Source organism: Vanacampus margaritifer, chromosome 18, assembly GCF_051991255.1.
Source record: "Vanacampus margaritifer isolate UIUO_Vmar chromosome 18, RoL_Vmar_1.0, whole genome shotgun sequence".
In the NCBI taxonomy this organism is placed as follows: Eukaryota; Metazoa; Chordata; class Actinopteri; order Syngnathiformes; family Syngnathidae; genus Vanacampus; species Vanacampus margaritifer.
In genome coordinates, this window is record NC_135449.1 from 12,195,556 (window position 1) to 12,212,106 (window position 16,551).

The following is a 16,551-nucleotide window of genomic DNA, read 5'->3' on the forward strand; positions in this document are numbered from 1 at the left end:
GTGCCGATACCAGTCTTATTTTAAGTTACTGGTATTCGTGACGGTGGCCGATACCAGTATCTGCCGTTTCACAATCCGGAACTAGAAATTTGAAATTTCTTCTTAAACTTAGTTTAGCTTATTCTGCCCTGTAAAGTGTCTGTGGGTGTCTTGAAAGGAGCTGATAAATTAAATGTATTATTACCGGTATTATTATCATTATTATTATTATTATTATTATTATTAAATTTGAGAAATACAAAATTGCCATTCATTTCAATTATTATTTTTTAAATAATTACTATTATAGGTCTTTCTGTAAATTTTTATGTAATAGTGGTATCGGTATTTGATATTGGTATCGGTGACTACTCAAGAAATGAGTATCTATATCGGCATCGAACATCCCTATATATAAATAAATACTATTACGAAAAACAAGTGGAATTTTTTTTTGAAAAACTGAAAAAATATATACGTATTCCGAAAAACAGAAAGAAAAGAAGAAACAAAATTTATTTATTCTCAAAAACAAAAACAAAAAATTCTGGAAAAATAGAAAAAAAAATTAAAAAAAACAAAGCTAAAAATACACTTCGAAATAATAGATAAAAAAATAAAAAAAACAATTGCCAAGTGAATTCTGTATGCTTTCGTAGAAAACCCATGAACTGGCCAAAATGTACAGAGTTAATTGTGATGTGGCTTATTTCCATCAAAATGATGGGGCCACATGAACAGTCTCCTAAACTCAATTTTCATATGAAAATCCATTCATCTATTGGGTTGTGGGTTGAAAGCATTTCTTTTGTGTGTGTGTGTAAAAAAAAAAACTAATCCTTGTTGCTTTTAGTTACTTCAAGAATAACTTTTTAAATGTAAATCCAAGCTCCTGACTGGCCACCACTGCTCTGTTCTCCCCTCCTGAAAGCTATGATAACTTGATGCAGAAATTTGAGCAAAATTGCAAGCACAGAAGGCGCCAAGGACCTCTTTACTTGATTAGGCCCCAGGTCCATTAGCAAAATCCACACCTAATGTCTCACTCCACCAGTTTAAGGAAATCAGAAAATCCGCGTAATGTATGTGAGAACATGTAAATGAGTGGTTCAATTTCCCACTAAAGAAAATGTGGCTGCAGTACTCACACACAAGAAAGATAAATAAAGTCATTTGAGAGGTGTGGTGAATAGGTCATAAGGTTTGAACACTACAAGTTGCATAGTATTTAAAAAAGAAAAATAAATAGTTGTATTGTATTTATTTTTTTTTTAAACGTGGTAATTAGTTTCCAGAGAATCCAATGAGCTTGTGAATGATTTGGATAAAATGGCAGATAAAAGTCCAAATGGGGTCCTAATTTTCGGATATATGTTTTGTGGCCTATCAACACTTTTTGTCAGCAGTGAGAAAATTGAACAAATGGAAGGTTTAAATAGTAAGGGATCGCCCCTTTGCATGCTACTGTTGTTGTGTTTCCGTGCTTTTCAGTAAACCAACATGACTATTTTTGCATGCATACGCAGTGTTGTTTATCAACGAACGTGCTCTTTCCTCTTTGTCTGGTGAACTCTGGGACCACGGAGGTGGCACCTTCACCTGCCTGTTCGCAGAGTTGCGTTGCCTCCAATGACTGATCCTAAGGCCGCATCTGACCTGTCACTTATGCAATACTAAAACTGAAACAAAGCTCAGCATGGATCAGCACTGAGAGGCAACGTCTGACTACCACTTTCAGATCAACCTCAACTGAAACAAATTGTTCCACATTTAATTTTCCTCTAAATTGTGCTTGTGTGTATTTGTGTATCAAAGGGTGATGCTTCTAAATCAGGCTCAGAGATTGATTCCTGTGCACGCAGTATGGAGGACGTTAACGGCAGTAAGAGGGATTTATCAGCCTCTGCAGGTGAGCTAAGCCAATATTATGCATGACTTGGCTGCTCGTGTCAGTGATGATATAAATAAATAAAATTGCTGCTAGTATAGTGGTCAATACCAGACATACACACACACACGACGACAAAAGCTGATCAGCTGTACATTTAACTGCGGCTATTTTCTAGTGATGGGAAAAATTAAGCTACATGAAGCTTCATGAAGCACTTGCGTTATTTTCTACTTCTCTTGATTGTGATCTTGGTTTAAATGTAAATTGCCACTGTATCTTTAAACCTAGAGTGCCATTTATGGGAGTAAAAAAAATATCGCAAGTGCTTCATGAAGCTTCGTTTGTCCATCACTACTATTTTTCCTTGCTATTATTTGTTAGACCACTGCAATGAAGTGTCTGATAGACAAAAAATATTAATGTTTTTGTTGCAGCAGAATATCAGGTCAAATGTATATTCAGACAAAGACTATCCTGCAAGAAACATTGGCTGCACCTGCTTTGGTCTGCTGTTATCAGTCAAAGTTAGTGGGAGCACATGCGGCGGTGTTCCCCTTGCACAACATCAAACCAGTACAGAAGTCTCATCCATAATTTCTCAGACGCTAGTCCCGATTCCCTCTAATTACTGCTCTTGCAGTTGGTAAAGCCCGGCGAGAACACCCCTCGATGGAGTACAACTCCGAACTGCACCATATCAACTACCCCCAGTAGACTTTCAGATGGTTGGGAAAAAACAGCTAACCTCGTGGAAAGAGCCAAATTCACATATTTTAAGAGTCGGATATCATCTGTAGATAGAGGAATTTGCATCATTAAAGTTGCATTGCATGTTATGTATTTGTGAGGTTGCTAAACATAATATCATCTCCCACACGTCCCTTAAGCAGGACTGAAATATCAATGTGGCTCAATAACAGAATGAGCCTTCACTTTTCAAATGAACCGGGTTACGTAACTGATGGTATACCCAAGCGAGACCCATCATCACGCCTTTTTCAAATTAACACTGTCATTTTACACTCTTTATTTTTAATACATCTCCTTCATTCCACTTATCCCTCTCTCTTTTACTAGTAGTACCTGTCAATGGTCATGTGGATCTGAAGACCAGCCTGACTCCTCCACTGATTACTCACACAGCAGCCACTCCAATGCCTGTACCTAAGTTACCCATTACGGGTGACCCTATCCAGGGCTACGAGTCCCGCCGAGGCAGCAATGTCTCCATAGACCCACCCTCCTACGACAAGTCACCGGTTAGTGTGTCTTTATCAACACAACCATTTCACATACTATTGTACTCTCAATAAATTAATCAATCAGGGTCTCCTTAATTCCGCCTGTGTGATGCTAGCAGTGTTGCCACAATTACCTTGAAGAAATTATTTAGTTACTTTGCTCATTACTTGAATTAAAAAGTAACTAAGTAAAATTACAAGTTACTTTAAAAGTTTCTTAATTTAAAAAGTAACTAATTTAGATCACTAATTACTTGCTTTAAATTTTTATTTACTTACTGTACTGATTACTTGCTTTTAAAAAATAATTAAGTTTGATTACAAGTTACTTCAATAGCTACATTCAGCAGATACCGGCAAGCCTGCTTAACATAAAAGTAACACCCAATTTTTACACTTAATTGGAAGTGCGTTTTTTAACACCTGTGAAAAAGTAACTTAGTTATTTTACTGATTACTTGATTTAAAAAGTAACTAAGTTAGATTACTGATTAACTGCTTTAAAAAGCAACATAGTTACTTAAGCAATTATTTGCTATGAAGAGTAAATTAAAATAAAATAAGTTCTATTGTTGTTTAATTGCTTTAAAAAGTAACTGATTTCCCGTACTGGTTACTAGTTTTATTTACATTACAAGTGACTTTAATAGTTACATTCACCAGATACCGGCAACCCTGCTTAACACAAAAATGTCACCCGGTTTTGGCACTGAATTGGAAGTGCATTTTTAACACCTGTGAAAAGTAACTTGGTTACTTTACTGATTACTTTAAAATGAAGCACAGTTACATTACAAGGTTCTTTAATAGTTAGTGTAAAGGCAATGTGTTCCAAAAGTCCATATAGTGAATGTGTAAATGTACTCATGACAGGAACTCCATTAATTTTAATGTGTCATTTTGATTGATGGTTATATATTAGTCAACCCAGCTGGAGAACCACGATTCACACAGTTTCTTTTCACTTTAATAAGATAATGATTGAGAGATTAATTGACTAAGTAATTAATGAGAAGTTTGTAGAACAAGCAAGGATCTCCATATCAGCTCTTAAGCGTCAGTCAAACCCTGAATCTCGCCAATCCAGGCACACCTTTATTTCATCGCTTAGGTTTTCATCTCAGGTTTCTAAGCCTCTTTTTTTTTGTTTTTAAATCAAAAGTCCAGTGCCCGAAGCGCTTCCCCTTATGCCCCTTGGAGCACGGGTAGCGGCCGCAACAGCCGCCGATCTAGCTGGAACAGCCTGGGTCGCGCCCCGTCCCTCAAACGCCAGAAGCGGCAATCTGGGGAGCGACAGTCGCTTTTATCAGAAGAGGGTGGCTCGAGCTCTGAAGAAGGTGAGGCCGGAGAAGAGGGAGGAGGCGGATTGATCGAAGAGGATGACGCCTCCTTGGCCAGGACGGACTCCATGTCCCAGTCACAGAGAGAGCCGTGTCACCGGAGGATGGAATCAACGGAGAGCTCCATGGATTTGCCCCCTGATGCTCTACTGCAGGTACACACTTCCTTTTCAAAATATCACAGCCTCCTGGAATTGGATTCTGCACCCCACAAGAAAATGTAAAACTATAGAAAAATGCTATAGTAATTGCTGTGAATGATGTATTCATTAAATTAAATTCAAAATAAACAACAGTTTGAGTTCTTCAAAATATAAGTTTTTCTAATACAAAAAAATAAAGAAAGAAAGAAAAAAAAGAGAGCAATGATGATGACATGTCAAATCGGTAAAATTACCGAATGAACAATACTGAGCTCTCCAGAAAAAAAAGAAAAAGAAAATAAAAAAATGAAAAAAAAAGAAGTTTTTCTAATACATACACACAATTTCTTATCCTGGTCTGTTTCTGCTCATGTAGGTTCCATACCTGTATCGCTCAGCTAGTATGCACAGTTCTAGACCCCCTTTACCGGGTGCTTTCCGGCCTGCAGAGCATAGCGACTGCAATGGGAAGGGCACGCCCTCACTCTTGGACCCCGCACATGTCTCATTGGAGGAGAACACTGAAGAGGAAAATGTTGAGGAAGACACCAATCTGGTTTGTGTTAAAAAAAAAATGAAATGAAAAAAATTTTTCTCCTATTTTAAAGCAGAGTCATTTATGAATACAGTAGTGCTAGATTATTTATAAATAGGGTTGTCAAAATTAGAGTGTTAACTTTGGAACTTTAAAAAATTAACTCAGTTAACTCAGTGTGCTGCCAAACTTGGAGGAGTCACTGGCAGGAAGATGAATAAACATAGACCATAGGTAGTTTTACTTTCTGATTTACTTGCTTGATGCTTCTTGGAGAACTCTAAAGTAATTTGCAGGACCAAATTCATTTGGCGTATCATCTCAGAGCAAAAAACCCTGCTCAAGTTACCTCCACGGGACCTCTCAAGCCAATGCTGAACAGAACTAAACCTGTAAGCGGGAAATTGTAATTGTTTCCATGAGAAGAAAGTAAAATGCCTGTAAAGCTGAGTCTGTTTTGGCCATTTAGTACATTCTTTGTACATCATTTTTACAGGAGAACAATTGTAATCAAAGGTTAAAGAAAGCTACTGGAACATTAAATTGAATCTAAATATACTTTCAATTTGATTTTACATTAATTCCAAGATTTTACTCAAGCAAATGTCTGTTACAAGCTTAATAAAAAATAGTAGTGAAAATGTGATTAATGGCAATTAATTGCGAGAACACTGTGCGATTAATTAGCTTAAAAAATATAATTGCTTGACAGCACCTATATATAATTATATAGGGTGTCAGCCGATTAAAAATTTTAATCGCAATTAATCACATGACTTCAACATTTAACTCATGATTAATCACAAATTTTATATCTGTTCAAATGTAAAAAGTAAAAGTTTTCATACTCTTGTTAACATAAAAGTGGAAAAAATGTTAATCTAATAGAAATATGGCTGCATCTTTTAGTCATTGATACAATAATTTCTTAATAATTCGTAAAATTAAGTTAAAATTAAAAAGATGTACTGTACTGTGAAAAACGTGTTTGATGTTGATTTGTGTCATTATCTGCCACTAGATGGTATAATTGCATTTGTAAGACGGTGGTGACAGCTCAGTGTATTTTTCTTTTATATCTAATCTTTAACATGAAGTAACTTGTGAAATTCTGCACATATTTAAAATTGTAAAATACAACTTGACCCCAGTTCAGCAAATATATATGCATTATTCTAAAATGTATTGCTGCTAAATTTTGACGTGGTCGTGTCTGCTGCGTTGCGACTGGAATTCCCCCAATACAGGCTTTCCAAGTAAGGCTCGGTTGTAGGATCAGAATAATGTGCTGCATCAAATGCTGTAGACTTCTTTATAATTCCATATACCAACTAGCTTTCTTAATACTTGGAATTACATGAATAATAAAGACACTGTGTGTACCCGCAGGGTCGTCTTGCCAGATTGTTTCGCTGGCTGGAAAGGAAACAACCTGAGTGGTGTCAACAAAGAGACACCTGGTCACTCTACCTCTTCTCTCCAGAGTCAAGGTAGACCTCATATTTTACTACTCTAAAGTAGTTGAAACTTTACATCTTTGAGTTGCAAGTGGACTTCTTTCTGAATGTTTACTGTTTTCGAAAGCAAAACAAGTGTCAACTGCTTAAAAATGCAGGGAAAAGCTGATAACTCAGCCCTCCGCGTGACAAGAAGGGGATTTCACATTGCATCTGACTGACATTGTATGCTTTTGATTTCAAAGAGTGCACAGCGCTTCCAAAATCATTTTATATTCCGTTCCAAATTCTTACTTCAGAAGCATCTTTTATCCGTCCGTTTCTGCCGTGTCAGGGGTGAGTAAGCAGGAGCAAAGGGAGTTTCTCTTTCAAAGTGCTGCGTGTTATCTCAGTCACGTGCAGAATCCATTGGCCCCGTTCCCTCCCTCCACTGCATCCTCTTTCTTCACGCCTCCTCCCCTCCTGGGGCTTTAATCCGTCTCGAGCCGCAGCGTGTTTCGGGGGCACTGAGGATGAAGGTTGCAACAAGTAACGCAGTGGCCCCAAGAGCAAACACAGCATCACAACATTCTCATTTCAAGCAATTATATTTTGTACAAACAGCTTCAAAACATCTATTATGTTATTTGCACTAAATACTGTCGAGTTGTTGTGATAAAATAAAGATGAGCTAACCGAAAAACAAACAAACGTACATTTTCAAATTGTTATTGCCGCATACGGAATAGCCTGTCAGAGGACATCAGGTCCACACCGACTTTATATTTTTAAGGGAAGGCTCAAGACACACCTTCTTAGTTAGGCTTTTAAGTGATCTCTTTTGCGTTTTTAATTGATTAATCTTGCTGTCTTTTAGTTTTTTCCTACTTTTGTCGAGTTGTCTTTTTCCGTTAGCTTTTTGTTGTCTTTTAGATTTTAGCGCCAGTGTTTCCTCTTTTTATGTTGTGCTATAGATGCTTTAATTGCACAGCACTTTGAGTTTTTTATTTATTTTTATTAGGGATAGGCGAGAACTGATACCAGGTATCGGTATCGGTGCCGACACCAGCCTTATTTTAAGGTATCGGTACTCGCGACGGTACACTCTTGTGGCCGTTTTACGATCAGGAACTAGACATTTAGAAATTATTGAGGAAATTGAGGAATAGATAATTGCCATTAGTTTCTATGTTTTTTTTGTTTAGGAAATATATTATATTGAAAATCTATAGGTCTTTCTTTAAAATTATCTGACATTTTTTGGGGGAATTTTATGTAATAGTGGGAACTACTCAAGAGTTTAGTATCGTCGCCAGAAAAAAAAGTAGTATCAAAAATCCCAAATTTTTATGTATGAAAAGTGCTATGTAAATAAAAAAAAAATTGATTTGATGAGTGAGCCATTTTCGGTGTAGTGCTGTAGATGTGCTTACAATCAAATCATGATATTACATAAAAATAAATTTAAAAAAAAAAGAGAGAGCAATGATGATGACATGTCAAATCGGTAAAATTGCCGAATGAACAATACTGAGCTCTCCAGAAAAAATAAAAATAAAAAATAAAAAATAAAAATCATGATATTACAGTATGGCAAAATATTGAAGTGCAACAAGCTTTCTTCATGCAACTGAGATCACTTCAGCTTGCTTTGTGCTTGTTGATATCACTGCTGCATTGGAGTAGTTGCAGGGCAAGATTTTAGCAATGCAAGGAGTGGTGCCCTTTACAACAAAAAATAAATAAACTCATGCAGTCCTTGGAGTTGGAGGTGTTTGCTGCGTGATTAGATTGTAAAAGCGTAGTGGTCCATGAACACTGCTATGCTATGATGTCCTATATAGTGCATAATAAGATTACGTGAGCTCAACTGAACTGGATGAAGTCATTTATTTGATTTTGGTCAATTGGCAATTACAGTAAACAGGGGATTTAACTTAATGTACAGCATCAAAAGGCATTACCTATTTTGAGTCTATTACACTGAAAGTAATTATTTAAAACACAAAAAGGGATTATGCTGAGTTTCTCTGATTTGCACATAAAGACAACAAAATAATGCTCTCGCAGGTTTATTTTGAGAAGACTTAAGCCAACGTTTACATGATTTGGGTCCTGCTTGTGGCATTATTTTTTCTCTGAGTAGTTTACTGATTGGTATGATTAACATCAATCCCTCCCGGCCAAAACTACATTCACCAAAGTAAATGTGCCTCCACTCACGAGTCACCTGACTTAACTCATTCACTCCCGGCTATTTTCACTGACGCAACCCCCTTCACTCACTGCTGTTTTAGTGGATTTTGACTGTCCACAGAATAGTGTATTCTATTTCTATAAAAACATGTAACCTACGAAAAGAAAGATTAGAGTCTCTTCTTTCATCAGGACAAAAATTAACCTGTATTTGTAGGTCCTATCTGTTTCCGTTTGGCAGCAATTAGCATTACAATATATAAAAAAAAAAATTATCATTAGTTGAAAACATTGGGAAAAAGAGCTTGTTGCAACATGGCCCTGGCTGATCTCTTATACTCTGTTGCCTCCTGCTGGCCGTTTTTTGGGGGGGTAATAACTACCATTGCTTTAAGCAACCTCTTCACATCAGAAGCTGCATCAAAGCCTTCTGTATGCTCTAGCATAAAAAAACAACAACATAAAAACATAAATATGTTTTTGGTAGTGAAGGACAAAGTATTAAAATACATATTTAGACGTTTTTGGGTTTGAATAAGCCCTAAAAATAAAATAAACTAAAGTAAAACAAATTTAAGTTACAAGCTCTAGATGGTTGCAGCAAACTTCTACCATAGAGTATTTAGTGTACAATTCTTCTGCTTCAAAAAAAAAAGAGCCGTCAAGCTCTTTTTTGCCTCTCCCAGTTGGTTTACTTTAAAACCAACCATTAAGCAAAAAGAATTACACGTTGTGTATTTAACCAAACAAAATTACATACATAAGTGTAACAACGACATTGCAGTAGTTGTAAACATAATTTTATGATCTGGCTATTCTTGCATTAACTTCCCTTTTAACATAAATTCAAGCATCCCAGATCGTTTTTAACTGCAAATAAAACATTATTAACGATTGTTAAATACGACAGCAACTATGTGTCTCTATCAAAGGGAAATTAGACTAGCATGTTTGTATGCGGCATGAATAATGATCAGTCAGATGACACAGATATTCACGCAGGCTTAGTGACTTGACACAATTGTGTCTCGATTGCCAAATAAAACTGTAAGTCCAAATCTAAACTTCACAGTTTTGTACGTCAATGCGCACTTACAGCAGTAATCAAAGCTGATTTGTTGTCGTTTAATCCCTCACAGTGTTATAATATAAATCTCTTTTTTCTTATTGTTTGGAACTCAACTGCAGTTCCTTTTAATGTGGGCTTAATGGAAGTCCGGTATAATTAATGACTCTTTCCTCAAATAGTTCATTCCAAAGTTGGTGTAAAGTATCTTGAATATTGTTCAGTGTGTTTATGTAAACATACTTTAAAACTCTCTTTACTCATGGACTACGTTGCCCTTCCACAGGTTTCGTTTGACGTGCAAAAAGATCATCAACCACAAGATGTTCGACCATGTGGTGTTGATTATCATCTTCCTCAACTGCATTACTATCGCGATGGAGCGGCCTCGCATCGACCCCACCAGTGCCGTGAGTCTGAGCAATGACTGCGTGAAACTGTCAGCATGAAAATGATTTATACTGAAGGAAAGACAAACAAGTATTCTTTAGGGGAAAGTTTAATCCAGATCCAGAATTTCCAGCAAAATGATTTCATTTGATACCCAAATCCCAGATTTGTGTACATTTAGAAGTGACACATTACCCCTTCAGATCTTGCATAATTAAATGATGGGTCCACTCTCACCTCTTTTCATGGTGACTTATTAGACAGCGTTGGCAAAAAAAAAAGCAACAAAAAAAGTTATGGTTGTATACCTTTATTCTAATCAATCAGACTTTGCCTTACTTTTTCATGCATCATGTTATGACAGAAATGTCCACCCAATTTTGTGTGGATCAATCGAACTGGTGTTGGGTGATATATATATATTTTTTTCTAACTTTCCAAGGGATATTTCTGAGTGAGTTTTGGGAAGTTGAGTTGGAGACCAATAAAATACATATATTTTGACAAGGATGCACATACAGTATCTCAAAAAAAAAAGAGTTAGTTTTCATGGATTTTGAGACCACCAAAAAGCAATTACATTGTCACATAATTAATAGATAACCAGCAATTCCAATGCCTGGTGTTAACACTCTAGTAACGAACAGGCCTTCATAAAAGTGATATTTGACTGAGCTATACAACAACAAAAACGACAACATAGAACTTTGGACTTAAAGTGGAAGCCAACCTTAAACATTTATTGACAATAATATGTGACCTTATTAGTCTATGCGTGACATTCTGATTAATATTACATTTGTGGAATATGAGCTATGCAACAAAATCCAGACGTTTTTGTCCATCTCAGGGAGCGGCCATTTTGCCACTTGCTGTTGACTGAAGATGACATCACAGTTGCTCAGGGCTCAAGCAACGACCAATCACAGCTCACCTGTTTTCTGAAGCTAAGCTGTGATTGGTTGCTACCTGAGACCTGACCAACATTGATGTCATCTTCAGTCGACAGCAAGTGGCAAAACGGCCGACAACTTAAATTGAAAAAAAATGCTGGATTTTGATGCTTAACTAATATTCCACTAACGCAATATTAATCAGAATGCCATATTTAGACTAGTGGGGCTGCATAGAACATCCATCCATTTTCTTAACCACTTGTTTTAATTAGATATATATATATAAAAAAAGGGGGAGGGGGGGTTGACTTCCCCATTAAAATTAACATATTACATTATCTTGTCAAATTCTACTTAAAGAGTTTTGAGGGGGCAAACACTGAAAATCCCCAATAATGTAATAAGGTGTTACATTACCAGAAAAAAATGTTATTACAATAACAGGATTTTTTTTTTATTATTATCATTATTGGTTAAATTATTACGTTCTTTTATTACATTTTTGATCAAGTTAAGGGCTTCTTTTTTTTTTCGCGTCATTACATTTTCAAGAATGTTTTACATTATAGGGTGCTAGGTTTAAGGGTGTGGTGAGGCCCTGGTTGAGCTTACCTTCCGGCAAAATAATGACCTACAGAAAGCCATCTGGAAAGTCACTTCTTAAGTAGGGTACAGTCTGCATTTAAACACTTAAGAATTCTGGTAAACATATTGAACATTTTCAACATAATCTCCTGTAACTGTACAACCAACTGTAGTGCCTGTAAATTCACATTCAAGTGAATTACCAAAGCAGAAATGATGTGGAACATTTTTATGGAGATAAATATTGTGCAAAACTAACTTGTAAAAAAAAATTGTACCTGTAGAAAAAAGTCTAAATTTGTATCTGTAAAAGTCGTGATTTGTACCTGTGAAAAAAACGTGTACCTGTAAAAAAAAAAAAATTGTATCTGTAAAAAAAATGTGTACCTGGAAAAAAAAAAACAATTGTATCTGTAAAAGTCATGATTTGTACCTGTACAAAAAAAAATTGTACCTGTACAAAAAGTGTAAATTTGTATCTGTAAAAGTTGTGATTTGTACCTGTAGAAATGACAACTTGTAGTCAAAGGAGTCGCCACTAGGCTCAACCCACTGTCGTTCACATTTTTTTTTTTACAGGTACACATTTTTTTACAGGTACAAATCACGACTTTTACAAATACAAATTTAGACTTTTTTCTACAGGTACAAATTTTTTTCACAAGTTAGTTTTGCACCATATTTACCTCCATACTTTGCAAACAGGGAGTCGGTCCCGTATGAAATAGGCCCTATATATGTGTATTTCGTTTCCCCTCCTTATCTGATGCGCCATCACCTTCCTGCAGGACACACATTCACAAAAATGCTTCACATATAAACCCTTTTTCATTTTCCAGCAATAGCTGCAGAACGCAGACTAGCCATTTTGCACATAAACACAATAATTATCTCTGTGATTATTATTGTTCACCCTACTGAGCGAGGTGTTGCGCAGATAGCTTTGATTGTGGTTTGGTCTCAGCAGATCACACACTGTTTCTGCTCATTTTGTTTCTGAACCGCAGAGGAGACGGTGCCGTCTTAACTGATTCAATTATCTTTGTGCTGCCGTACGTGGCTAATGTCCAGGAAAGGGGATGTTTAACACATGGAGGCTGCCCCCATAAGGCCACTGGGGCACATCAGAGCAAAGGCATTTGCGTATGCAAATGATTCGTCTGCAAATACACAATGTCCACAGTCCAAGTGATGCTGACACGTTCGCATTAAAGAGCGCTACTTTCGGATGTATTTTGTCAGATCACTGCTGAGGCCGTTAAAGAAATGTGATGACATGGAGGATGCAGCAAGCATCCAAAGGCAAATCAAATTGGAGTCATTACTATGTCTGTAAAAATCTCATTTGCCTTGGTGGGAATGGCGAGAGCTCTTTTTTGCGTGGGTTTTTATAAATTAATGATGCCAATTGGGAATCAATTTCTTCTATTATGGTTTGGCTGTGTGAAACCAAATATGTATAATGTATGACTCGTCTGCTTATGCACTGATTCCTTGTAGATTTATATCAGCCCTGATGCCAACCACATAAAATATGGTCTTGTTTTGCCCCAAGTTCTTTTTTTTTTTTATGTTATGCAATGTCATGCGAGCTACTATCGACTGGTTGATAACGATCGACGTATTGAACACCCCAGATCTAGATTCACTTGTTAAATGTAGTCGTCATTAATCTCGTGGGGATAAAATGCTTTAGTGTGACGAAAGCCGGATAGTTAGATTATTGCTCTGTGACTTGTTGCTGTATGTTGTATTTATGTGGTCTACATCCAGCTCAGAGGAAGCAATAGTTGAGGATGAAACTTATTATGATACATGACATCCAATTGAGCAAGAGCTCTGATGATATACAACATGATCACTACGTTTTCAAAACCTTGGTTACCATACTCTAAATAGATTTAAGAATGAGAGTTAGTGTTCAACACGAGCTTCCTTGTTTAGGAGTGTAGGCATTCTTATTAATTGAGGTTATTTATATAATTGGGATCAGCAAAACAGCACTGAAGTTGTTCCAGATTCCAAGGTATTTTAAATCTTACCTGAGTGGAGCATTTCCAGCAGATTACCTTCTGGAAGTGAGTTATGGGGCGTCGTAATACTGAATATAAATCATAGCTTTCAAAACCAGGTCAAGCTAAAATGAGCACTTCATCATGATAGTTTGTTGCTGTGTAGTAACGGAGTGAATTCAACAGGCGGAAACAAATTCCTTGTATGTTAGCGTACCCCTTTCCTTCCAGAGCCTTAGCGTGGTGGAGGGGTTCGTGTCCCCTGATCCCAGGCGCTAAATCTGTCTGGGGTTTTATGCCCCTGCTAGGGTCAACCATGGGAAATGGGTCTAGGTGAGGGACCAGACAAAGTATGGCTCAAAGAGCCCCTTGGAAGACAAACACTTGACAGAGTCAAGACACCTGAAACTGTGCATAAAAATAAGAAAAGAAAACTCTTCATTGCGCCAATAATATAATTCTAAAGCACTTGGGTCAAAAGCACTACATTTACTATATGTACATACATTCACATTTGTTTTCTGTAGTTAAGTATTTCCAAATTATTTTTCATTGTCTAGGGTTTATTTGGTTTATGATTTCATGTACAAAAGGATACACACAAATAAATACACAATTTCCCCATTCTTACAGCTAGCAGCATTAGGCTGAATAGCTGCTGTCAAGCCAGGAATGAACGAATCATCTTTGCGAGCAAGTATTCCCAGTGATGTCATGCCTAACATTCCCATAGTCTGAAAGCAGGACTGCCGCGGTCTGTGTCAGTGAGTGTGACGTCGCCTTCCTCCGAGCATCTGCAATGGTCGAAGGAGGTCGTGGGAAAGGCGACCACCTACACATACTTGCAAACATTGAGACTCAGAGATGTCGGCTAGGGTCACGCAGTCTTCCCAGATAGAAAAGAATTAGGTTAAATAAGCAGCTCTTGAAGAATCTTATTCGTGCTTGCTTGTTTTCTTCAGTTAGTGCTTTTAAAGCGCAGTAAAGTCTCCCATCCCTTCCCATCCCTTCCGCCATCATTTAGGCATGCTTGCCCCCAGGCTAGAGGCAGTCTTGGGAGCACTGTATTGTAAACATAAATATAACAAAATTCCACATTTTGCTTGGAGAGTTACGATTAGTGTAAAGGGGTGAAAGTTTGTTCTTTCCTTCCGGCCATAATTTGTAAGCTTTTGAGATGTTTTTTTTTAATGAAGTGTTTCCCCATTTGTATGTGGCTACCAATTTAAAACCATACATAAAGAATATTTTTCCCCCACAGGAACGGATCTTCCTAACATTATCCAACTACATCTTCACAGCAATCTTTGTGACTGAGATGACCATAAAGGTAAATCTATCTATCTATCTATCTATCTATCTATCTATCTATCTATCTATCTATCTATCTATCTATCTATCTATCTATCTATCTATCTATCTATCTATCTATCTATCTATCTATCTATCTATCTATCTATCTATCTATCTATCTGTCTGTCTGTCTGTCTGTCTGTCTGTCTCTCTCTCTCTCTCTCTCTCTCTCTCTCTCTCTCTCTCTCTCTCTCTCTCTCTCTCTCTCTCTCTCTCTCTGTGTCTGTCTGTCTGTCTGACTAACCTAGCTAGCTATCTAGCTAAAACTTGTACTAGCTAGATAATGTTAACTAATCTTACTTACTTTAATGTAATCTACCGCAACCTTTTCTTTCCTCACTCATCAGCAATAGTTTGTGACAGCTATGGCGTTGTTTTCCATACATCACTGACTTTTGCAATATTGTTGACTGGCCAAGATTTCGACAGCCCGGAAAACAACATGTGATGTCCTTATATTTAATCAATGATTTAAATGCATTAAATGTAGAAACCAGGCTTAAATTACTCAAACTTTCATAGAATTTTTAGCTGCCCAATAGTGATAAGCCCACAAAACATCCAGAAAGATAGGGTAGAGAAGGCTATTGCGGTGCAGAAATGGGAGAAAGCCAATGAGAAGCAGGGTCACCGTCAAACATTACACTTCACAATATGCACACACCCATTCGGAGCTGTTTCATCACATTGAACTGCCTTGCCAGGATTCAAATGGCTCAGTTTGCTGGAGTTCATGTGTCTCAGTCATTCATTGCCTGTGTCTCTATTTTTGGCCTCTGTGTGATTACTTGGCACACAAATATTAGGCCTGTGCACTCACTCACACACACATATACAAGTACACACAGTTCTACTTGTCAAGTGATTCCTTAATGTGTAGTGGCAAAACACACTATGTTGTTCCAGACAGTAGGCTCTTACCACAACATAGACTTGAGATTCATGTTTCCACTATGTATTTTTTATTTTGATTTATTCATTTGTAGGTATTTTAGATGCTCAAGTTGGCTGACAAACAGTGTGCCCACTATCTGACCTCTGTATTAAACCACATACAATAATCTAATTATAAGTAGGGCGGCCTAAATTTGAGTTGTTTTTTTTTTAAATTGTATTCCAATCAAAGCACATGGGTGAAATAAGATGGGTGTTGAGGTCAATGGTTGTGTGATATAGCTTCTTTACCAGTCATAATTTCCATAAAGTAGTCCTCAACTTTAAGTAGAAGGACAGAAAGAACCTCTTTGATGGATATTCAAATACATTATTCATATACTACAATACGTATACGCTATGCATTGATGAGCATCATTAGACTTTGGCTTCAGTGTTTCTTCTTGTATTTTCTCTTCTCCCAATAGAATAGATGGTATATAAATAGTCTGGCCTGGTTTAGGTTTAAGGGGCGAAAGTCAGACCAACAGTATAATTATTTCCAGGAAAGTAAATTGTATAATGGCCAGAATAACTGATGAGCATGCAGGTCCC

At 37.0% G+C, this 16,551-nt stretch overlaps 1 protein-coding gene across 20 annotated transcripts in view; it reads left to right on the forward strand.

The window, feature by feature from the left end:
- Positions 1–16,551, forward strand: part of cacna1g (calcium channel, voltage-dependent, T type, alpha 1G subunit) — a 235,239-nt gene that overhangs the window by 167,490 nt on the left and 51,198 nt on the right. For 18 of the 20 annotated variants that reach the window (XM_077550124.1, XM_077550123.1, XM_077550122.1 and 15 more), the window contains 7 exons: positions 1,795–1,888; positions 2,948–3,129; positions 4,274–4,606; positions 4,971–5,150; positions 6,519–6,619; positions 10,114–10,237; positions 14,972–15,040. In XM_077550124.1, coding sequence (XP_077406250.1) covers positions 1,795–1,888; positions 2,948–3,129; positions 4,274–4,606; positions 4,971–5,150; positions 6,519–6,619; positions 10,114–10,237; positions 14,972–15,040 — 1,083 coding nt within the window. The remainder of the gene's footprint in view (positions 1–1,794; positions 1,889–2,947; positions 3,130–4,273; positions 4,607–4,970; positions 5,151–6,518; positions 6,620–10,113; positions 10,238–14,971; positions 15,041–16,551) is intronic. The other 2 variants (XM_077550109.1, XM_077550121.1) reach the window with 1 other exon arrangement.